Source organism: Babjeviella inositovora (assembly GCF_001661335.1).
Source record: "Babjeviella inositovora NRRL Y-12698 unplaced genomic scaffold BABINscaffold_15, whole genome shotgun sequence".
NCBI classification, from domain to species: Eukaryota; Fungi; Ascomycota; class Pichiomycetes; order Serinales; genus Babjeviella; species Babjeviella inositovora.
Window position 1 is genome coordinate 79,276 of NW_017566852.1, and position 21,919 is coordinate 101,194.

Sequence of the window (21,919 nt, forward strand, 5' to 3'; positions counted from 1 at the left end):
GATTACCTGGCTTATTGGACTGACAACAATCATCCTTGGAGTACTTTTTATCTATGAGGTGGTGGTTATGGTACCGATTCACTTGGCAGACTGCCAGCATGAGGTGGTGGACGGCAACGGGATTGTCGTCCTTGCCGAGGTTGGTGGGGACCGTCTGGGCCCTGCCGTCGAGATGGAGATGAGACTTAGTACGGGTTCTATACATGTCTAAAGGCGCAAACTGTTGTATATTTATTTATTTATGTCTCTATTTCCGTAAAATGAGTTACTATCTGGGTATATGGCGCTTTCTGTTTGTTTCTACCCATTGGGGTCGTTTTTCCTTTGGCCATCTTGCGTCGGCAATGGCTGTGTCTTGTACATAGGTTGACACCTGTAAGACTTGCATCTTACATCTACTTTTGGGACCATGCTCCGATACAGAATTACGAGCCTATGCACCTAAAACTTCCACCTCGCTCAAGCTACTGTCCGTCTAGTGGCCAATATATGGAATAATATCAGGACTGAACCAGTTATGGTTCTTGAATTATGGCATATGGCTCGTGAAACTATAAGCATATACCGATATTATAAATAGAGAAGGAGCAGACGTGGTTCGAGATTTACCGTACAAATCTATTGCAATAAATAAACCATAAAAATAGTGCATTAGAGCTGGGAAAAAAACTAGCACAAACTCGTGCTACGCACTCGTTTTCGCAATTCACTTTGATAAAATGCTCAACACCTGTTCGGACCGCTCATTTCTCTCCCTCACGGCCAAATCGCTTCTCCCGAGCATTGGCTCCAACACGGTCTCCGAATACGGTGCCTTGGTCTGGGATGGAGGGTTCTGAGCCTTGACGGTGTTGAAATACGACTCGTAGATGTTCCCGTCATATCTGCCCAAGGGTGAGTTGATGATAAAGTCCGGCAACAAGAACGCATCGGTCAACCCAATCGCCTGCGGTCTGACCTGGTCGTTCAAGTTTCTCAACCGGCCCTGCACGTGCGCGAGAGTACCGGAGGAGATGATACCGTGCTGCAAGAAGAGCGATGAGAAGGTGGACAACGTGGAGAGCGCATACAACTCGGCCATGAGGATCAACTGGCTCTGGACCTTGCCACCGATGGCCGGATCCTGAACCTTGGCGAGGTAGCTGCTTAAGGCGTAGGTGTGGGCAAAGATCTTGGAGAGTGAGACCTGGATGACCCCGATCGCGTCCCAGTTGCCGTTTTCCTTGGCCAACGTCTTCACCCCGTGGTCTGCAGTGCGGATCACGAGCGCCTGGTACGCCTGCAAGACGGACTTCAAGTCGCCAATTGAACTGTGCACCAACACTTCCGACTCGCCGCCCAACTCAGCATAACGGTTGAGGAACAGCAACTCGCCGCTGGCCTGCTTGCCCTTGTGCACCTTCACAAGCGACTGCATCAAGGACCTCCCAGCCGACATGCTCAACACGTTGTTGTCACCTTCCCAGGTGCATTGCACGACCCAGTCCTCGTAACCCTTACCGAAACCGGTGTAGGCGGAGTAACCGTGACCACCGCATGACTGACGACACTCATCGATCAACGACGCAGTCAACCAGGTGAAGGTGGCCTTGAGGGAGGCGGAGACCACAAACAAGTTTTTGGTTTCGTTCATGGCGGCGCCCATCTTCTTCGGGTCGCGAGATGTGACCGCAGCGTCCAACGCCGTATTGACCGCAACATTGTACTCCGCCAACTTGTGCGCGGTAGAAGACATCACGTAAACCGTCGCGAGGAATGGCAAGAGACGGCTCTGGTGCAACGGGTAGTCCAACAACTTGATCTCGCCGCCGTCTGCACTCTTGCCGAACTGGCGTCTGCCGATTGAGTAGCGCAACGCAATGGTGATGAAGCGCGAGCCGAAGCGGAACGAGTCGCGTACCATAGACACCCTGCCGCCGACAAGCGCTGCATACGACAACTGGTTCAACGGGGAGTCAGTGACAGCCCCGTCACGTGTAACCTTTGCATACTTCTGCAACATGAACACGCGCGGAATGCGCACGTTATTGAACTGGATCCAGCCGTTGTCAATCCCATCTCTGCCCATCTTGGCACCAATGTCTCCGACCGTCACACCCGGCATCAAGTCAAAGTTGGCATCGCGCAAAGGCACGACAAACTGCTTGACGCCGTAGTCCTTGCCCTTGACCACAAGGCGTGCGTAGACCGAACAATGCGTTGCGGAGTGCGCGGCGCCGCCGATCCACCACTTGGTCGCGCCCACGTGCGGCGTCGTGACAACAAACTCATCAGTCGCAATATCAAACGTCGCGGTAGTCTCAACGCCCGCAACGTTAGACCCGTGTGCAAGTTCCGTCATCCCAAAGCACCCGTAGATACCGCGCACGTACTGACCCATGGTCGTTTGCAGCCAGTACTTGTACTGCTCCGCGGTCCCGTTGCTTTCCACACAGCCGAGGAAGAGCCCGAGGAAGATCCCGATACGGGTAAAACCTTGCGGGTCCAACATGTTGTACATTTCCAAGCGTTTGGCGCCCATCTGCAGCCCTGGGTAGCGCCCATCCATCTCGAGGTATTGCGCGATGCGCGCGATCTTGCGCGCGGTGTTCTCACGGTGCTCGCTCTTATCCGCGTCATAGTAACCTGGTCCTGTGTGCATAATTGGGTCACGTTCAAACTGGAAGTACACCTCTTTGATCGCCTCTTGCACGCGTGGGTCACCTCCCTCCAAGAAGAGGTTCATCTCCTGGAGGTCAAAGGTTGTCTGGTCTCTCTCCTTCTGGATTGAGGCCGCGGGGTTTGGTGCGGTGCCGTAAGTAATGGATGCCATTTTATAGTGTGTGGTGTGGGGAAGAGAGCGGTATTTATTGCAGGCATAGGCATATTTATACTAAATTTTGTGCAAGTTAGATAACCCCAGTAAACCCCACGTGTCCGGCATACAGGGTTTCGGATTTCGGTATTGCGTGGGGCGGACCCCGCAGCCGAGCCGGTCCCCGCAAAACGGTTTCTCTGTGGGGGCGATGAAACAGACAAAGATTGAGATTGAAAACGTACATAGAAGGCACTATCCTAAGAGCTGTAGAAATTACGTCGTTAACTGAGAAGGCATGTTAAGGGTACGCACAAAAGAGCGTACCCTTAATATGCGCTACTTTTTTGCCCTTCCACGGATGACGGGCTAGTGATGAAAACCGGACGGGTGGTGGATTAATCACCCGAGCAGACTAGCCCAAAACCGATGATACTGATTTTTTTCAATCGCTCTGGAAGACCTCGGACCGCTGAAAGCTTTCCGACACTGGTACCCCGCAACGTCTCGTCAGTCGCAAAACCCGTTAATCCCGAAAAGGTTAAAGCCTCCCATATAGACGAGCGTTTGTTCTCCACGAGTTGTAGTATGGTTAAACATAAAGTAATTAGGAACTCCATCCTCGAGCTCCACAGTTAGCACAAAAATTAGAATTAATACGGTCATTTATGATATACACATGTATACCTATACTGATTGAGATCTATGTCAGACGTTTTTTTAAAAATACAGGAGTATGCATTACGACTAAAAGATATGAATTTGTACTTGAGAGGTTGTGGCCCCCTAATAAAATTCTATAAAGTTAAATGCAAGGTGAAAATGCAAGGTGAAAATGCGAGAGCAATGCTGGAAAAGGTGAGACATAAAGTATCAGACCATAGTGACTGCCGGCCTCTCTTCTTGACATCCGCTATGGTCCGTCCCATCGGAGCTGGTCATGGTTAGCTCATCCTTGCCGTCTGAATCGTGGCCGCTTGCTGCTGATTCATACGGCCTGTACAAGTCTCGCCAAGGAAATTCGTACACCACGCCCATCATGCAGCCTAAGACTACGAACAAAAGACTGAGCGAGTACATCAACCCGGCAATCTTGAAGAACAAAATGTGGGGGAAGGTTTTGTGGTTTTCGAGCAACGATAACGCCATGGTACCGAGTGGGAAAGTCATCGACCAGAAACCCTTGTGGTAGGCAATCCACCTCCACCCGGTGATGCTGTTATTCTGGGGCGAAACCATGATGTAGTATGCAATTGAGAACAAGGCGATGAACGTAAAGAAAAACCCCAAGCTCATGAGAAACAAGGAGACAAACACCGTCAAGTAGCGCAAGCCCCAGCACAAGTAGAGCACTGCGTTAGGGGTGTTGGTTAAACCCTCCATCATGAATATGGACAGATACTTGTGGGACTCCTGGGTCATGAACGCGAACACGTTTCTTCCCAAGATGAGTACCCCGTAGCTGGACTGCCCCAAAACACCAACAGGCAAAAACCCGGTAAACACCATGCACTTGACGGGGAACTTGTAGACGTAGAGTTTCCACAAGTAGATGGCCATCAACATGAACGCCAACGCCATGGCGACACTCCACAACATGGCGGTAACTAAGAGGGTCGAGAACTGGAGCTGCGCGGGCAAGCTCGGCCAGATGACGTTTCCGGCCGACGCCACGACCATCATCGGGACGACCGGGAGAAGTAAGGGGGAGTTGAGGGTTTGCGGCGTGATTTTGTTCGCATACTTGTTCGTCTCTCTGTTCTGGTCCAGCGGCGGCACAAAGTAAAAACTGGTGATCACGAAGCAGGTAAACAATGACGTGACGACATTGATCCACCAGAGGGCATACACAAACACAATCACCTTGGTTCCGGTGATGGCATGAATGTAATTGATGATCGTGGTAAAACCCATAGACAAGCAACCAAGAAAACCGGCGAGGGACGGGTTTATGAACCAGCGTCGTGTCCTCAGCCATGGGTTGCGCGCTATGGCGATGCAAAAGGCGGCAATGAGTACGATGAATACAAACACATTGATGACAAAGAAGATGAGGGAGACATCGTAGAAGAACCGGCGGAGGATGGGGTAGTCGTTCTCGAGGATGTTTGCCGTCACCCCCATCCCCATGTTAAGAATGAAGTATGCGGGATGAAAGTTGGTGATGAATTTGGAGTAGAGATTGGCACCATTTATGGAGATCCTATAAGGGAAGAATGCGTGCTTTTCTGGCATATTAAGGTGTATAGACAGAGTTAGTATCAGTGTGACTTCGATAGAAGCTTTGTGTAGTAAGGCAATGATGCAAGATTAGGTGGAGAGGCAAATTTTTCACCGCCACAGGGGGCGGGTGCAGCGCTTTTTATAGGGAAACGCGTGAAATGACGCATACTCTACGCAGTTTTTTGTCATGTTGTATTCTGCAGTGGCGGGAGGAGAGTGGCGGCGCGTGGCGGCAGTCGAAAAGCGGCATTTAATTTGGGGCTGACCTGACTACATGCGCCGCAAGCTTCCCAAAATGGATATGGTGGGCGCTTGCCCCTGGTCCAGAGTGGTTTTCTGGCTTGCTGCGCCTCTCCATTCAAAAAGAGCGAGGTGGGGCTGGAAGATATGGCACCAGAGGAACTACATGACAAAAGGTTGGAGAGTAGAGTCTGGTTGGCATCCAGACAAAGGGGCTAAAAGAGAAGATACCATAATGGGAGTGATTATAATCTGTTCGGTATCCGTACATCGATGATATCTTTGTGCGAGGCGGCTAGGGCATCCGGGCTAGTTTTAAATTTACCGCATGAGCCTCATACGCCCATAAGGGCAAAAAATGGCGCATGCACAAGGCGTATTGATCGTATTTCAAACGTTTCTTTTGTTGGGCTATCGCTTTACGGTCAAAATATACATCCATAATTCCTTACGAGCTGGTGTCATAGCGGTGATTGAAGTTTAGATAGGCCAAGAGCCAAGTAATCTGCGACTATAGAACTGTGGCCTGCCGTTTCAGTAGACAGCCAGATACTTGAATACTTGTCACCCTAAATCTTGAAGAAATTAACATATGGTTAAATTTTCGATCTTACTCTCCCAAACATCTCACTGTAGCTTAAACAGAGATGTGATAAAGGTAACCGGGAGAAGACATATAGCCTGAACGGCCGAAAGGATAAAACTGGCCGAGATGATTTTCAAGTCCCGCATCCGTAAGCGGCTTCCAGTACAAATCTCAATACATAGCTTCCAATGGTGAAGGCACGGATAGGGCTAGAAGTTGATCTGATATTTTCAACGGCAGAGCCCACGGAAAATAAATTCCGGAGCGATACACATATCCGAACGGATAATCTCGGTAAGTTCTCACCAAGACTCAGGTTATCAACCATCTGATATGGTTTAGGCCTCGTTCACCTGTAACTTGGCTCTCACATTTTTCTCATACAACTGCTATCAGTGTAGAATCCTGCAATTGTACACTGTATCAATCCTGGTGCCTTGTTGGTATACAGACGTTGCTGTCAAAAGACTAGCCAATACCTATTTTTACCTAGGATGAAGTTTGTAGGTCGGCTATCGACTTGAGTTAACCTTAATTTTCAAGACTCTCAAAGCTGAAAATCTCACCCCCACCAGCGGTAACATAAGACGCTAACCTGTAAGCTGACAAGTCACGCACTGAAAATAGCCTTTGCCGAACGCAGAACCTAGGCATAAGCCGCTCATATGCACTGTCGAATGTGACGTTATACAGTGCGCCGTTTGACAGGGGCAACACCACGTGGGACGACCCTTGCCAACCACACAACCTAACACCTTATGAAGCTTCCCTCAAAGCTCAGTCTTCATTGCTGTCCGGGTCTCACGCTTTTACGACTAGGTACACTGCTTGGCTCCACACCACGAAACATAAGCATTTCCCCTCGAAGGATTTGTATAAGAACGCGCCAAAAGCCAAGACATTTACATGCAGAACGCTACTGCAGCCGCGAAAAAAATCTTCTTCGGAGGTTCAGTTTGTAAGCTTCCTGTCACGAGTTGACATATTACGCCCAGGAAAAGAAAATAGAGTGCCAAGTGACCATACGGCAATGCTTGGCAGAGCAGACTCGCCGTCACACCTGTTTACGCATGGCGGCTCCGATGTAGAGAGCGAAATCTGGACCGCTCTGTAGAGTCCCTTCATATCCAAACAAGTTGAGGGACAAATACGGCGTTAGTAGAAGGGTCCTAAGATGACGTTAAAGTCACCTCCCCGGGGACGAATGACTAAACCTCCATATATACCAAGCCTGGCTACAGATATATACAATGACGTTACTGACGGTCTCAAACCTTTGAATTCCGTCATTTCTGTGCCATCCCAGAATTCCTTGGCATAAGAATTTTTTTTTCCCTTGGCAACCTGCATTACATTTGTCTTGTCCTCAATCTCTAAGTATACCATCCCAACATGATCTACCATTCTCTCAGGACACTATAGCCGCCGTTCCCCGCGGGGGCCGAAATCTCTCCACCTAGTGTGTACAAGTCTAGCTCGTATATATAAACCGTTCCTTATCTTTCGGAAGGAACGCTGATAACCTATTACACCACAAATATGAACCTGAAAGAGAAGGTTGACCAAGTGCCGGCTGAAAAATCCGAGCCTGAACTTTCTAATAATATCTGTATGATTTACGATGAACAATCTAGTACCGACTTCATCGAGAACGATGAGGGCAGGTACCCAACTCAAGAGGAATTAAAGACTTTGCGTCACGTCTCCGAAAAGATTCCCTTATCCTGCTGGTTAGTTGCGGTTGTTGAATTGTGTGAGCGTTTCTCCTACTACGGGTTGTCCGGTCCTTTCCAGAACTACATGCAAAACGGTCCTGACGATGTCCCAGCCGGGATCTTGAACTTGGGGAACCAGGGCGCCACCGCCTTGTCCTACTTCTTCCAGTTTTGGTGCTATCTCACCCCGATTTTCGGTGCTTGGGTTGCCGACACCTTCTGGGGAAAGTACAAATCCATCTTTGTGTTCTGTCTTGTCTACTTTGTGGGAATCCTCATCTTGTTCATCACCTCTGTTCCATCCATCACCTCTCCGTCCGTGGCCCTTGGTGGCTATGCAACCGCAATTGTTATTATTGGTATCGGTACCGGTGGTGTCAAGTCCAACGTTTCTCCGTTGATTGCCGACCAGATTCCAAAGACCAAGCCAAGAATCCACATCTTGCCAAAGACCGGCGAACGTGTCATCTTGGACCCCGCTGTGACCACCCAGAACGTGTTCATGTTCTTCTACTTGATGATCAACATTGGTTCCCTTTCCGTCATTGCCACTACCCAGTTGGAAAAGCACAAGGGTTTCTGGGCCGCGTATCTCTTGCCATTGTGCTTTTTTGTGGTTGGTATCGTTGTTTTAGCCCTTGGTAAGAACCAGTACGTCAAGACCCCACCCTCCAGCACCGTCATCGCTGACAGTTTCCACATCATCTGGATCGGTATCAGAAACAAGTTCAACTTCGACACGGCCAAGCCAAGCAATAGCCCAGACAAGGGTTACCACTGGGACGACCACTTTGTTGACGAAGTAAAGAGAGCCATGGTTGCCTGTAAGGTGTTCTGTTTCTACCCGATCTATTGGGTGGTGTACGGTCAGATGGTGAACAACTTTGTTTCCCAGGCCGGTACCATGGAGTTGCACGGTTTGCCAAATGACATCTTGCAGGCCATTAACTCTATGGCTATTATTTTGTTTATCCCAATCATGGAGAGATTCATCTACCCATACATCAGAAAATTCACTCCTTTCAGAGCAATCACCAGAATTACCTTCGGGTTCTTCTTCGCTACCGGTGCCATGGTATACGCCGCTGTCTTGCAGCACTACATCTATATGGCCGGTCCGTGCTACGACAACCCAATGAAGTGTGCTGCCTCGAATGGTAAGATCCCAAACCACGTCCACATTGCCATCCAAGTTCCGGCCTACGTCTTGATCGCTCTTTCGGAAATCTTTGCTTCCATCACTGGTTTGGAGTACGCCTACACCAAGGCCCCAGTCAGTATGAAGTCTTTCATCATGTCCATGTTTTTGGTCACCAACGCCTTTGGCTCCGCCTTGGGGATTGCCTTGTCACCTACCGCAGAACACCCTAAATTGGTCTGGACCTACACCGGCTTGGCATGCTCGTGTTTCGTTGCCGGTTGTTGTTTCTGGCTCTGCTACCACCACTACAACGACAGAGAAGAAGAGCTCAATGCTTTAGAATATACCCAGAATGCCAAGGACGACGAATTCACCAGTGAGCAGCTCAAACATGCCTCTGATGATCTCATGCCGTTCAAGTCTGCCAAAAGTTTGTAGGTATTATCTTACTGCTGGTGAGTTTAATCCATTGTTCATGTTCATTGATCTGTAGGATTTGCAAATTGCCCTCAATGTACGAGAGATGCCCTGCTTGGCTCCCAATATAGCATGCTATGGAATATTCAATGCCTAAACACTGTGATAGGATCCACATTCGAACTTCATTCTTGGCCTACCCTACATATATACCCTTCCATTAAATTTCTGTAATCATAAAATTGTGTAGCTTGAAATCATTCTGATCTGTTTCATGCTTCCCGGAATCTAGGAAACATCAATACCTTAGGTCAAGTCAATAACCATTCTCCCGGAAACCCTACCGTTGATCATATCGTCAAGAATCGATTGGATGTCCTCCATGGGCTTCACTTGGACCGGCGGAACAACCTTACCCCGAGCCACAAATTCCAATGCCTGGATAATATCCTGACGGGTACCCACAAACGAACCTCTCACCTGGATACCAGTAAGAATAAGCTTGGAAGGGGGGAATTTTAGCTCAGCCCCGGCCTTTGGCAAGCCAACGCAGACAATCACACCTTGTAAGCCCAAATAGTCAATGGCCTGGTTGTACGAGGACTCCACCGGGGCAAACATAATTGCCGCATCAGCACCGCGGCCACCGGTGATTTCCTTAACCTTAGCCACCACATCCTTGGTTTTCAAGAAGTCGATAAAGGCATCGGCACCCAACTTGTTGACTACCAAGTCCTCCTTATCCGAGCCGGCATCAATGCCGATAACTCTCAAACCCAATGACGTAGCGTATTGGATACACATTGACCCCAACCCGCCGCCAGCACCGGTAATAACCACCCATTGACCAGCTTTCTTCCCCGACGTCATTAACGCTTTATACGCTGTCACACCACCGCACAAAATCGGCCCGACCAAGGTAGTGTCCTTCACTTCCGGGATTGGAATGATGTATTTTTCCTTGATGGTAATGTACTGTTGCCAAGTACCGTCGACAAAGGAGCCGTAAAACGGCGACTTTGGACAATAAACCTCACCATCTGGTAACCCACAGGCGTGGCAGGTGCGACATGGGTTAGAAACAAGCGGAACCCCCACCTTGGTGCCTAATGGATACTGTTCGGTACCCGTCACTTTCGAACCGTGCTTAACAATATAGCCAGAACCTTCGTGGCCAGCCACCTGTACCTGCATACCAATATCCCAGTGAGCCTGCAAGAGAGATAAGTCAGAGTGACAAACCCCCGAGGAGGTCAAACGGACTAGCATCTCATCCTCGCCACATTCAGGAACTGGGTACTTGGTGTCTATCTTGACAATTGGGCTTTCACCTTTGGTGACAACCACCACGGCTTTTTGGATTTTTGGGATAGTGTATTCTTCGGTCATTAGACTGTTAACTAACGGTGTGAGGTAGAGTTTGTCAGTAGCTTTGGCCTGGGGATGAACCCCGTCTTTATATATACGGCACAACTCTCCACACACCGAGGGGGGCGATTTTCACAGGGAAGTTTTCGAAATTAATTGGTACTGTTCGTCTACATAGATTATTGGCTCCGTGCAGATGTGATTCAATCTTGACGGAGATAAGGTCCCGCCAGTTGCCCCTCTAAATGACGGGGTAACGGAAAATCGTAATTCTTGGTACATATTTACGCATTTCCGCGTAACCCCTCAATTGGAAAAGGCAAATAGTATCGTAATGAATTACCCACTAAGCCTAGTCTCCTGCATACCATTCTTGTGACGCCCAACGAAGGTATGGGCCAAATTGAGGGGGGGGATGATAATCTACCCCACTTCCCTGCAGCTCTCAATAGGGTCTTATCTTCGGAGTTGGCGGATCCGTTATAACCGTATGCAGGGATGCCCAAATAAGCACAATATCATGTAGTAACACTTTTGCCTCGGCTCGGTTACAGAGCAAGGCTTCTTTTTTCTGGCTCTTAACCTTAAGAGAACCAGTATTTTTGCACTGTATAGATGGCTTTCGCCCGATGGCTGTGTTTTGGCTCACGCGAATCAAATAATACATATATTGATATATGATCTAAAATCGGTATCAGCTCCAACAGCACCCAATCCATGGGATGTTTATTTACCTGCCCATCAGTATGAAGCGGGGAATTAGGTCCTTGGTATGCGCCGTCTCGGTCACTCCCTGTTATTTCCCCTCGTTTTTAATACTGAATCACTATGCGTGTCGGACAAGCCTGCACCCCACATGAATTTCTCTTTTGGGAATATCCTGGCCTATTGCCTACGTTCTATTTCATGACGAATCTACGAATTCTTGTCTTGTAATAGTATAATTCTTACATTTTGCCCTCTACTCTCCATGGATCGAGACGCTTTATGTCAGATATGGGAAGTAACCACAAGCGTTATAGAGTGTCGGCCCGTTAACTATGCCTAAATTTAAAGTTGCCACTACCTGTGACTTATAATTGAGGGGTAAACTTCATTATTCCCATGAAGGCTTAATACTTTGATGTCATCGGATTTAATGCGATACAATTTGGCTAAAATTGTGATAACCAGCTATCAATGTGACCCACACACCTATATACCTTACATCCCCTTTGCTTTCACCTAAATATCGATGAACTTACTCTTCTCCGTTACCCTTATTCTAAGTTAATAACCACCCTCCCCGAGATCTTGCCCGCTACCATATCTTCCAAAATCTCCCGAATGTCGTCCATTGGCCTCACCTCCATAGCTGGAGTAACCTTCCCCCTTGCGACAAAATCTAACGCCTCGATAATATCAGTGCGTGTTCCAACGAGCGATCCTACTACTCTAATACCCGTGTGAATCAAAGTGGCCGGTTCAACCTGCAATACTGTGCCCCTCTTTGGCAACCCTACACATACAAGCATACCCTGCAATCCCAAGTAATGGATAGCCTGGTTGTAAGATGCCTCAGATGGGGCCAACATGATTGCCGCATCAGCGCCTCTGCCGGTGATCCGTTTGACTGCCCCCACCACATCCTCTGTCTCCATATAGTCAATAAATTGCTCCGCCCCCAATCTTTCAGTGATTAGCGTCTTCTTCACAGTACCAGTGTCGATGGCGATCACTCTCAACCCAAGAGCTACCGCATACTGCACTGCCAAGGTGCCCAACCCGCCTCCAGCGCCGGTGATAACCACCCACTGGCCGGACTTTTTATTAGCGGTGAGCAACGCTTTGTAGGCCGTGACACCACCACAAAGCAACGGCCCCACGGTCTGGGAGTTTTTGATCTCATCAGGGATTGGAATCACGTAGCTGACGTTCACGGCAATGTACTGCTTCCAAGTACCATCAATAACGACACCATGGAAGGGCGAATTTGGGCAGTAGACCTCCCCATCCGGCAACCCACAGGCGTAGCAAGAACGGCACGGATTGGAGACAAGAGGAACCCCGACACGGGTCCCCAAGGGATACTGTGTGGCATCAACCTGGGATCCGTGCTGGACAATATACCCCGAGCCTTCGTGGCCAACCACTTTAGCCACTATCGCGCCACCCCAAATACCTTGCAAGGTAGACAAATCGGAATGGCAGACACCCGAAGAGGTGAGTCGGATAAGCACCTGGTTAGGCTTCACTTCAGGAACGGGGTAGTCGTTGACGATTTTTACCAACTGGTCTCTGCCAGATGGAAGAGCTACAATGGCCCTTTGGACGCTTGGAATATTTATACTCATGGGGGATGGATACTGTTAATGTGCCGATTGAAAGTTTCCCGAAGAAGGTAATAGCTATATACTGCTGGTCTTGATGCCCAAAACTTTTTTTTTACAGTAAATTCTCAATGATTGTGTAAGCTTACTAAACGGAGCCGCATGGGCGATATGTGGAGAAGAAAGTGACTACGGGTATGCAGATATCCGAAATGCACCGGGATGCGGGAAGTAGTTTCCTTCCACTCGAGATAAAGGTGTAGGAGCCAAGCACTAGTCAGATTGGTTGGATAAATTAGTGCGGGTTTTTGTCATAAATGACGGTTTTACAACTGATTTCAGGTAGATATCCGGCTTGGGGATAGCTCCATACCTACTGGACGGTCCGGGTGTTAACCCCGTTGAGTGTGGGTCGTACGCTGACCGGTCCACTTTGTGCAAGGCGGTTTTCCTGCCCACGACGTTAAATAAAAGGCTGCACGCCGGATCACGGCTTGTTTTGTTTCCCTATTACGGTAATGAAGGTGACGATAAAGCAATGGCATCAGGTGTCAACCTGGCATTGGAAGTTACCTGCTGATGATGACCTCTGTGGTATTTGCAGGGTCTCGTTTGATGGAACCTGTCCGTCGTGCAAGTACCCCGGAGACGACTGCCCGCTTGGTATGTATGCTTCCATTCTGCCATTGTACAGTACTAACGTTTAGTGATTGGCGACTGCAACCACAATTTTCACATGCACTGCGTTTTAAAATGGCTCGAGACCGAAACTTCCAAGGGAACGTGTCCGATGTGCAGACAGGTGTTTCGGATGAAGGGTGGCGATGTGCTCTCCGCGGATAATACCAATCAGAGTGAGATAAATAACGTTTCCCAGGGCAGTGACGCCGTCATGGATGCTCTTGATTAAGCCAATTTTTGAGTCTACTTATCGAAGTACTCTCTGAGCTGAGCCCGGAGGATGACGCCTGAAATTCTCGCTACGCTGCATGAGGTGTTAAGCTTCCCGAAGGACCAAGACGCGGGCCAGAGACCTGAAGGGGAACCACAACGGCCAGTCAATACAATGACAAGCTAACTGAATGTTATCATCAGCCAACTTGGGATCTGTCATTATGAACCCGTCCAACTTGAACAGTACATACGAGTTTAGAGTGACTCGTGTTCGAGATCTAAGGGCAAAAATACTAAGTTTGAGCACCCAATGGGAACAGAACCAATGTCTTTCCTTGGAGCCAATAGAAGATTTTTAAGTACCAGTTGAAAACTTTATTTAACGAATCGCACCGCAGCCAGGATAGCCACAGTTTAAGGATTATGAATATTCCGTAAATTACCTTTCAGAAGTAGCACCAGCGATTTAGTAAGACTTTCAGTCTACCTTCAGGAGCAGTTACCTTGCAGCAGTCGTACCGAGTAAACATCACCAGTTATTCCCAATACACGCCTTGTCGTTAGCATTTGATTAAATTAAACCTAGTTAACACCTTTCCCCGTCGTTTATGGAGTCATACTATTCGAGGGTATCTAAGTACTATGCACGTTCTCCACTAGACTTAGAATGCTAATTTCTCTGATTGTCATCCCACTGGATCACTCCCCCGTGTTTCAAGAAGTAAGATAAATTTGGATAGAGCTGAAGTTTGCATGTTTCTTTAAACTGTCTTAATCAAAAACATGAGCCCATGTGAACCATAGACCTTTAGTATCCGGCATTTAATGGAGCCGCCCTCGATGCAGGCAAGAATGTCCGATAAGATCCCGCCGCCAAGTTATCCACTGCTACTTTCTCAATTCACTCGTTAATCCTATAAGATCTCTGGGAGTCCTCTATCCTGTTACTGGAAGTATTTATCGTCGCATAATGAGCATTCAAGATCCACCTGGGGTATCTCAGGCGACAATCACTACACCCGTTCCCGAGGAATTAGGCAATTCACATCCCCCGCTCTCCAAGGGCAAAAATAAGAAGAAGAAGAGAAAGAAGAAAGCATCTACTCCAGTAGTGGGTGCAATAGACCTGTCACCGGTTACTGATTCCACTGATGTGGCTACCCCGGAACCGGTGGGGCAAGATGAACTTGACATGATCCAGTCGTTGCTTCTACTGGCGTTGAGAAAGACCGGGGATGAAGGTGTGGAAAATTCTGAGAATCATCTTGATGAAACACTAAGTGAGATTCAGGCAATTGAAATGTCCAAAGACGTCCTCAGTGCAGCTGATGAGGTGGACGGGGTGGAAGACAATGTCACCCTGATTGCTGTGGTGAAGTCAGTTGAGGGGATACAGACGAGCGACCATTCCAAGGTGGATGCAGAACATCAGCTAGATTCAGAGAATTTAGATCATACAGGTACAGTAGGGTTTGGGTCTGTTGATACAGCCATTGTTCATACAGTCCCTTTGGAAAGCAAATCCACGGATTGTCCTTCGAAATCGTTAGATGCCAATTCTACTAGCGTTATTATGAAAACTTTGGAAGTCAATTCTGCTGGTTCTCCACAAGGGAGCATCGATCCAACCTCTGATGCTGGAATGCGCACCCTAATGGATGAAGAAAAAGTACAAAAGTCCAATGACGATGTTGTCACTTTTATTGACAAAGATCACATCCTCGACTCTTCTCTGATAGATCACATCCTTAATTCTTCTTTAATAGATCCCCTGGATGTGTGTTCAAACCCCCGGGATCCGCTTCCTGAGCCCTCCTCTATCATTGTGGATGGAAACAAACCTCATGCTCAGACAGAAATATCCATTTCTGCTAACCTGATAGTACCTGAAACACCCCCAGTTGACAAACAAAGCCCGGCAAGCCTTGTCACAGAAATTACCGAATTTGAGCCGCCTGTTTTAGAGCCCATTTCTGGTCCTGTTCCTATTGACCCGGCCAAGACCGAAGCGTCTGCTCAATCAGACCCCACTGCCAGTCCCGCCCCACCAAACATACCACCGTCGCTCGATGAGATCCCTGTCGATGAGATCCCTGTCGATGAACCCCCTATCGAAAGCTACTCTCTGACGCCAGGCCCATACACTCTAACCCCCCTCATCACCGATATGCCCTTTGACGGCTTAGAGCTGTACCCAACCTGCATCGCCTCCTACAACCGCAGCATCTACATCGGCACCTCGAACGGCACAATTCTCCATTACTTCCCCGTCGACGATGACGTGCCGTCCTATTTATTAGTCTCGCAGCAGAAAGTTTCCCAGTCGCGCTCCCGCTCGGTCAAGGAAATAATCATCTTGCCGCACTTGGAATTTGCCATTGTGCTCAGCGGGGGCATTGCCTCTGTGTTTCAGCTTCCAGAGCTCACCCCGGCCAACATCGGCAGGGTCAAGGATGTGGTGGACATTAGCATTGACACCTCCCTCTCGGACGTTTCGCCCTCCGTTGAACTTGCAGTTTTTACAAAGTCCATGATCCGCTTGATCTCCGTCACCAAAAAAGGCTTGAAGCTCGTGAAAGACGTCACGTACCCCAACTCATACAGAGGCGTGCGGTGTGCGCAATACGCAATCGTCGCCACCCCCTCGGACTACGACTTGATCGACTTGGTGAATGTGCAGAAAATCCCGCTCTTTCCTGTTAGCTCCCCCGACGCACAGATCAAGCCGATAATCCTCCCTGTCTCTTTCAGATCTCAGACTGGAGAGTTTTTGCTCGTTTCAGGAGGACCAGACGTGGTAGACCTGGCAATGGGAACCGTCGTCAACACCTATGGCGACGTTACCAGAGGCACTATCCCCTGGGAGAGGTTTCCAGGGTCTATCGCGATGGACTACCCCCACGTGTTGGCCGTCTTGGATGGAAAGGAGGTGCGGGTCACGAGTTTGCACAACCAGGAAGTGGTCCAGCGAGTCACCTTTAAGGGACTATCCGATAAGCGGGGCTTGCGCGTTGCCAATGTATTACATGCGTTTACCACCAACGGTTCTGGAGACCTGTTTCAGGAGGTTAGTTTGGTGGGGGATTATGCCCCGGGCGAGGTAACCAGCTCGGTATCGTTTTCCAACACCCTTTTGTACCACAACAGCAAGGTGTTTTTGGTCCAAGCCATTCCCAGACTTCTGCGGATTTTACGGCATATACAGCACCCGGAGCTGGTGGAAGTTAACGCTTTGCTAGATGAACTCAAAGGCGTCGATAAAACAACCACCGAAGGGGCAAGCGAACACCGGTTCATCAGTCTTGTGATCGGGTTTGTGGTGCTTCTCCAGGGTAAGTTTGACGAGGCATACGAAATCTGGATTCTTGGCTTGGATGAGATAATGCCCTTGGACCCTCGGTTGTTGATCTACGTCTCCCAGACGGCGGAGGTGGAGATTTACGGTGCCTTGCTGGTTCCACGGTGTTTAGTGATGTTGGTAGATAAGCTAGTGGATAAGATGGCCCAAACTGAGGGGTTTAGAGATTTCTACAAACTCCATTTGTGGCAGCTGCTTGAGAAGCGCTCTGACACCTCTATGAAGTTTTCCTACCAATCAGATATCTCCAAAACATTGGAAGTGGCAGCAATTGACCTTCTATTGACGTCCGATAATGATTCCGAGCTCCTCTCGTTTGTGAACGAAAAAGTCGTGAAATGTCAATACACAGAGATTGCGAGCCGTTTAGAGAGCAAGAAAAAGTACTATGTTTTATCTCAGTTCTACAAATCAAACGGCTTTCCGACAGAGTTTCTTGAGCTCTGGCGGCGCTTGATTACCGGTGAGACCCACGACACGATGTTCAAAGCCGCTGGTGCTCTCGCGGTAATGAAGGACTACATTGTGGAGCATGTCGCGGATGAAGCGAGCTTCTGGGAGTTTGCGCCATGGCTCTTGCATCAAAACCCGAACATTGGTTATTCGTTGTTTGTGGATAAACACCTCAGGGTTCTACTCCGGCCCGATACGGTGTTATCCCACTTGATAACAGCACTGGAGAAGGGTTTGCGTCTCAGATATCTCTTGCACTTGGAGGAGACTGGAGTCGACTATGTCGGCGAGTTGTGTCTAGAGTTGGCTGAAAGTCTTGCCGACGAGCTCGACCTGGGTCAGCGTGTTTCTGCCTTTATTGAAACCTACCAGAAGGTGGAAAAGCACCGGATACCGTACTTGCAATATGTCAAGTTGGAAAGCCAGCGGTCGATCAAGCAGAGCCACCTAGGCGACTTTTTTGACCACCACCAGCGGTTATATTCGTTGATTCCTCGGTTTGTTGCTTCTGAGGGGTATGGTGAACGAGGCGAAAAGTTGCGGAGTCTATTGGCCTCCTACTTACCGGCACTCGCCTATCCCTTGGCCAATATGTCGCTCCAAGACCAAAACTTTGAGCAAGTATTGGAATACCTCTTTGCATTGGGAGACTACGAAACCTGTGAATGGTATGTTGCCAGGGGCTCTCTTCCGCAGCTCAGATTTTCAAGCGACGACCCGTTCCCGCGAAAGAAGTTAACCAATCAGTTGTTTCAGATGTACTTGACGCTCGGCGACTCCTGTTTGCTTGAAAACTTCTTGCTGCTTTTTGGCAACCAGTTGGACTTTGTCAACGTTTTACAGACTATCGATAGCGGATACTCCATTCTTAACATGTCTGACATGTTGACCCGGGGTTTGATTGACGTTACAAGGGCGAAGCAGAATAGTGTGTTGCAAAAGAATTTGGCCAGAGCTGAAATGATAAAGTACCGCGAGCTCGGCAACGTGTTGCGTGGATTTGCTGAGGAGAAGGAATAAAGGACTGTTGCTGCTAGAAGATATTAGACTAAACTCGCACGAGGTCCAGGAAGTGCCTTCCAGGAAAGCATACGAATTTGAATGATAGCATACGAGTTTAATAGTAAGCGGTCCTTAGTTGTAATGGAATTATAACTAGTGAGTGTCTTCAATTGGAAAATATTCCACGACAAAGTGCAGTCTCAATATAAATCCACGGAACCTGAATGAGGACGTCCCTATGTTTCTGCCCTTTGGTTATCTGCAGAGGTCTACGCGATCTGAATTACTCCGTAGATGTCTATATATACAAAATCGAATAAACCACCAAGTCAGATTCCCGGCTTAGATAAATCCTAGCAATCTCAAAATGTAATCAACAAACATGCCGGCGAAGAAAACATGGCCGGTATTGATGTTTGATCTGAACCACCGACCGCAATCAGCGACATTGTCTAAGTCCACTCGTCTGATCATGTTAAACACTCTGTAACCACCGATCAAGCCCCCGACCAAGAATCCAGGGCCCATACCGTTCATGGCCCCAGCAACCGCAAAGGACGACATCTGTATGACAGTCAAACCGGTAAAGATTTTCTTAGAGCTGTCACCCCAGGCCAAAGCCGTGGATTTGATGCCTGCCTTGACGTCAAACGCCTTGTCCTGGTGAGCATAGATGGTATCATAGGTCATGCACCAAGCGTAACTAGAGATGTAAAGCGGAATCATAACAGACCAGTCCCAGAGTCCCATTGCTGGAAAGCCCAACAAGGAACCCCAGTTGAAACACGCGGATAACGCGGCCTGCGGGTAGTAGGTGAATCGCTTGAACAACGGATACGTTCCCACAAGCACCAAAGAAGCGGCTCCTAGAAAAAAACAGTCGAGGGGCAACTGCAAGAGCACGAGCAACCCCACGGCGAGTTGGGCCCCCAAGAACGCTACGGCCTGCGGCACAGACACTCTACCGGAGGCAATTGGTCTCTCCACAGTCCTTTCCACCTTGTTATCCAAGTCGCGGTCCAAAATGTCATTGATGGTGCACCCAGCGCCTCTCATTACGACTGCGCCCACACCAAAAACTGCCAACATCCACAATGTCGACGCTAATGGCGCGGAAAGCTGGAACGCCGCCATGGTGATCCCCCAGGTGCACGGCGAGTAGAGTAACCATGTGCCGACCGGCTTTTCCAAGCGCATTAGCTCAGCGTACGGAATCCATTTAGCCGGGAGCTTGGCGACAAATGGTTCGAGTGATGCAAGCCGAGCAAGCCGAGCAGCCTCAAGCTGTTCTGGCGAGAAGACAGGTTTGGGTTTGGGTGCCGCCTTTTCGGTGGACAAGGCACGCGAGAAGCGAGGAAGGGCCGTGCGCGCAAAAGAGGATGCACTAAAGCGCACGCTGGGTCTCAAAAAGAGTTTCATCATGATGTGTCAGGTGTGAGAAGGATTGAATTGGAATCGCTTCGGTGTTTACTATGGCCAACCAATTTTTCAAGGTCCGCACCCATGCGCGTCACATGTGCCGAAAGCGGACAGACGCATGTTAGACTTGTAGCCCTGGCGGATTAATCGCACCAAGGGGTTGGCCAACATCCTCTCTCAGCCAATTCTCGTAGGTGATAGACATCTGACGGGATAGATATTTGATTTTTGACAGCTTAGAGTCGCTGGAATAACATTTAGTTAAAAAAAAAAAGTGAAACAACCAATAACTCGAGACAGAATAGAGCGATAAGTAACTAGCTCGTGCCTAGGTTGGACCATCTGCGGATCACAAACTGAGAATTCCGGACCAACGAAGAGTACGTACATGATATAATTGGTTGTTGCTAGTGGAATGTCGTAACGCTGTCTAAAAAGACAAGCACTAGCGGTTTAGTAAACTTCAACGCTGTCATCGTTCAGCCCCCGGATTGATTCCAGGCTGGTGCAAAAAATGCTGCTTACTCCGAGGATGCCAATAAATCTTTGTATACACAATAATTACAGGTTTGCCCTGTATTTTATTCCACACAAAGTTCATCCTTAGCTGAAGGGCGTGGCACTACGTGCGTAGCCATAGGTGCATTAGATGGCGGTTTACCGTTTCGAAGCCACTTTTGAGAGAAGAGGGTTGTTGTGAAAAGATCTCATTTGGGAATATGTTTGACAGAGATCTGTGGTTATGAACCAAGGTCTCGTGTAAAAAATAGATCGCCTCGTGGTACAAACAGTGCGTGCGGGAAGTATTCAGAATATCGGGCAGGCGTCTCAGACCACGGTTAAACCATTCCGTTGAGCAACCTGCGCATATACGGCGTTCCCGTCGGGAGAAATATTACTTAAATAAGAAGTACAAGCATTCAGCTACATGGAAACCATATTTAGCCTCGCTACCCTTTTGTGCGAGTAGCCGTGACGTTCCTGTGAGGCTACTCGATTAATATGGCCCTGGTCATATTCTCAGCGCTATGCATGTCTAGAGCGTAACGAGCTCGTGACCCAGCACGTCGGTCCACCAGTATATGGCTTTAGGGTATAAGGGTCCATGTAGAGGATACCAGTCGCTTGTCAGGTGATGTAAGTTGCAACTGGCGTAAAATTCCAAATCCAAACCGAGCCAGGCCCAGAAATAATAGTGCCTGAAAGTTTATAGGCCTTCGTGTCAGGTGGTTTCCCAAAGCGGCACTGCTTCTGACCAGTGGCACGTCTTTGTTTTAAGACATATCCCATTGTGTGATGTGCCTGGTCACTGGCTCGCTCAAGTATGGCAATAACCCCACTGCACTATCGGAACATGTACGAGCGTAGTAACCTGTACCTTCAGCTATGTAGCTCGCTGTAGTATCTGAGGCTAGGTTTGGTTTTCGGCTTTTCAGATTAGAGCTAGTGTCTGCCTTCTCACCGCTCCAAACGGTACACTCGGAAATACTTATTTTTACAACATACGGTACTGCGACACTTCGAAGGATACAGATTAATCTTTTAACTAATGACATATGCATGTATCTAAAACATAAAGGAAAAGTGGTATCTTAAAAGAACAAGGTTGACAATAAAGCCAACAAGAATGAAAAATTGTGCGGAAGAAGGAAAAAGGATGGTGGCCAGCACATTATACTAGACAAATTAAGCGGTACAGGTGTTAATCCAAGTAGTGACCCAAGTAGTGGAAGTAGTTGGTCCCTCGCTGCCAGAGGAAGTTGGGGCAGACGAGGCTGGACCAGAAGAAGCTGGACCAGAGGAAGTTGGAGCAGAAGAAGCTGGACCAGACGAGGCTGGACCGGAAGTAGCTGGACCAGAAGAAGATGGACCGGAAGTAGCTGGACCAGAAGAAGCTGGACCGGAGGAAGTTGGAGCAGAAGAAGCTGGACCGGAGGAAGCTGGACCAGAGGAAGTTGGAGCAGACGAGGCTGGACCGGAAGTAGCTGGACCAGAAGAAG

The 21,919-nt window shown here is 48.6% G+C and overlaps 11 protein-coding genes across 11 annotated transcripts; 3 read left to right on the top strand and 8 right to left on the bottom strand.

The window, feature by feature from the left end:
* Positions 1-589: 589 nt before the first annotated feature.
* BABINDRAFT_163468 (uncharacterized protein) lies at positions 590-2,839 on the bottom strand. The gene has a single exon (XM_019129932.1). The coding sequence runs from the start codon at positions 2,810-2,812 to the stop codon at positions 707-709; it is 2,106 nt and encodes a 701-aa protein (XP_018982781.1). The 5' UTR covers positions 2,813-2,839; the 3' UTR covers positions 590-706.
* A 666-nt stretch (positions 2,840-3,505) lies between these two features.
* Positions 3,506-5,504, bottom strand: BABINDRAFT_163469 (uncharacterized protein). Its single transcript, XM_019129933.1, has one exon. The coding sequence runs from the start codon at positions 5,027-5,029 to the stop codon at positions 3,668-3,670; it is 1,362 nt and encodes a 453-aa protein (XP_018982782.1). The 5' UTR covers positions 5,030-5,504; the 3' UTR covers positions 3,506-3,667.
* Positions 5,505-5,832: 328 nt separating this feature from the next.
* BABINDRAFT_163470 (uncharacterized protein) lies at positions 5,833-6,297 on the bottom strand. Its single transcript, XM_019129934.1, has one exon. The coding sequence runs from the start codon at positions 6,169-6,171 to the stop codon at positions 5,977-5,979; it is 195 nt and encodes a 64-aa protein (XP_018982783.1). The 5' UTR covers positions 6,172-6,297; the 3' UTR covers positions 5,833-5,976.
* A 1,157-nt stretch (positions 6,298-7,454) lies between these two features.
* BABINDRAFT_67132 (uncharacterized protein) lies at positions 7,455-9,137 on the top strand (the record flags this gene model as incomplete). Its single annotated transcript, XM_019132495.1, has 1 exon — positions 7,455-9,137. One exon carries the CDS (start codon positions 7,455-7,457, stop codon positions 9,135-9,137), a length of 1,683 nt encoding a protein of 560 aa, XP_018982784.1.
* A 285-nt stretch (positions 9,138-9,422) lies between these two features.
* Positions 9,423-10,505, bottom strand: BABINDRAFT_169071 (zinc-dependent alcohol dehydrogenase; the record flags this gene model as incomplete). The annotated part of the gene is made up of 1 exon (XM_019130628.1): positions 9,423-10,505. One exon carries the CDS (start codon positions 10,503-10,505, stop codon positions 9,423-9,425), a length of 1,083 nt encoding a protein of 360 aa, XP_018982785.1.
* A 1,238-nt stretch (positions 10,506-11,743) lies between these two features.
* On the bottom strand, positions 11,744-12,817 carry BABINDRAFT_10100 (zinc-dependent alcohol dehydrogenase; the record flags this gene model as incomplete). The annotated part of the gene is made up of 1 exon (XM_019126683.1): positions 11,744-12,817. The coding sequence occupies one exon, from the start codon at positions 12,815-12,817 to the stop codon at positions 11,744-11,746; it is 1,074 nt and encodes a 357-aa protein (XP_018982786.1).
* Positions 12,818-13,311: 494 nt separating this feature from the next.
* On the top strand, positions 13,312-13,703 carry BABINDRAFT_41595 (anaphase promoting complex subunit 11; the record flags this gene model as incomplete). Its single annotated transcript, XM_019132029.1, has 2 exons — positions 13,312-13,456; positions 13,501-13,703. 2 exons carry the CDS (start codon positions 13,312-13,314, stop codon positions 13,701-13,703), a joined length of 348 nt encoding a protein of 115 aa, XP_018982787.1.
* An 890-nt stretch (positions 13,704-14,593) lies between these two features.
* Positions 14,594-18,680, top strand: BABINDRAFT_98522 (CORVET complex subunit). Its single transcript, XM_019133030.1, has 2 exons — positions 14,594-18,217; positions 18,311-18,680. Exons 1-2 carry the CDS (start codon positions 14,658-14,660, stop codon positions 18,516-18,518), a joined length of 3,768 nt encoding a protein of 1,255 aa, XP_018982788.1. The 5' UTR covers positions 14,594-14,657; the 3' UTR covers positions 18,519-18,680.
* A 162-nt stretch (positions 18,681-18,842) lies between these two features.
* BABINDRAFT_23602 (4-hydroxybenzoate octaprenyltransferase) lies at positions 18,843-19,805 on the bottom strand (the record flags this gene model as incomplete). Its single annotated transcript, XM_019131315.2, has 1 exon — positions 18,843-19,805. A coding segment is annotated over one exon (963 nt), but the record flags the coding sequence as incomplete, so codon positions are not given.
* Positions 19,806-20,991: 1,186 nt separating this feature from the next.
* BABINDRAFT_163476 (uncharacterized protein) lies at positions 20,992-21,381 on the bottom strand. Its single transcript, XM_019129935.1, has one exon. It carries the CDS (start codon positions 21,207-21,209, stop codon positions 21,048-21,050), a length of 162 nt encoding a protein of 53 aa, XP_018982790.1. The 5' UTR covers positions 21,210-21,381; the 3' UTR covers positions 20,992-21,047.
* Positions 21,382-21,621: 240 nt separating this feature from the next.
* Positions 21,622-21,888, bottom strand: BABINDRAFT_10104 (uncharacterized protein; the record flags this gene model as incomplete). Its single annotated transcript, XM_019126684.1, has 1 exon — positions 21,622-21,888. A coding segment is annotated over one exon (267 nt), but the record flags the coding sequence as incomplete, so codon positions are not given.
* Positions 21,889-21,919: the final 31 nt, after the last annotated feature.

What these genes read in the sequence shown, in the direction of transcription:
- BABINDRAFT_163468 (XM_019129932.1), bottom strand. Translation starts at nt 2,812, where the DNA reads ATGGCATCCATTACTTACGGCACCGCACCAAACCCCGCGGCCTCAATC.
- BABINDRAFT_163469 (XM_019129933.1), bottom strand. Translation starts at nt 5,029, where the DNA reads ATGCCAGAAAAGCACGCATTCTTCCCTTATAGGATCTCCATAAATGGT.
- BABINDRAFT_163470 (XM_019129934.1), bottom strand. Translation starts at nt 6,171, where the DNA reads ATGGTTGATAACCTGAGTCTTGGTGAGAACTTACCGAGATTATCCGTT.
- BABINDRAFT_98522 (XM_019133030.1), top strand. Translation starts at nt 14,658, where the DNA reads ATGAGCATTCAAGATCCACCTGGGGTATCTCAGGCGACAATCACTACA. An exon ending in AGATTTTCAAGCGACGACCC is followed by an intron (nt 18,218 to 18,310) that starts GTTCCCGCGAAA and finishes GCTGCTTTTTGG; the next exon opens with CAACCAGTTGGACTTTGTCA.
- BABINDRAFT_163476 (XM_019129935.1), bottom strand. Translation starts at nt 21,209, where the DNA reads ATGGGATATGTCTTAAAACAAAGACGTGCCACTGGTCAGAAGCAGTGC.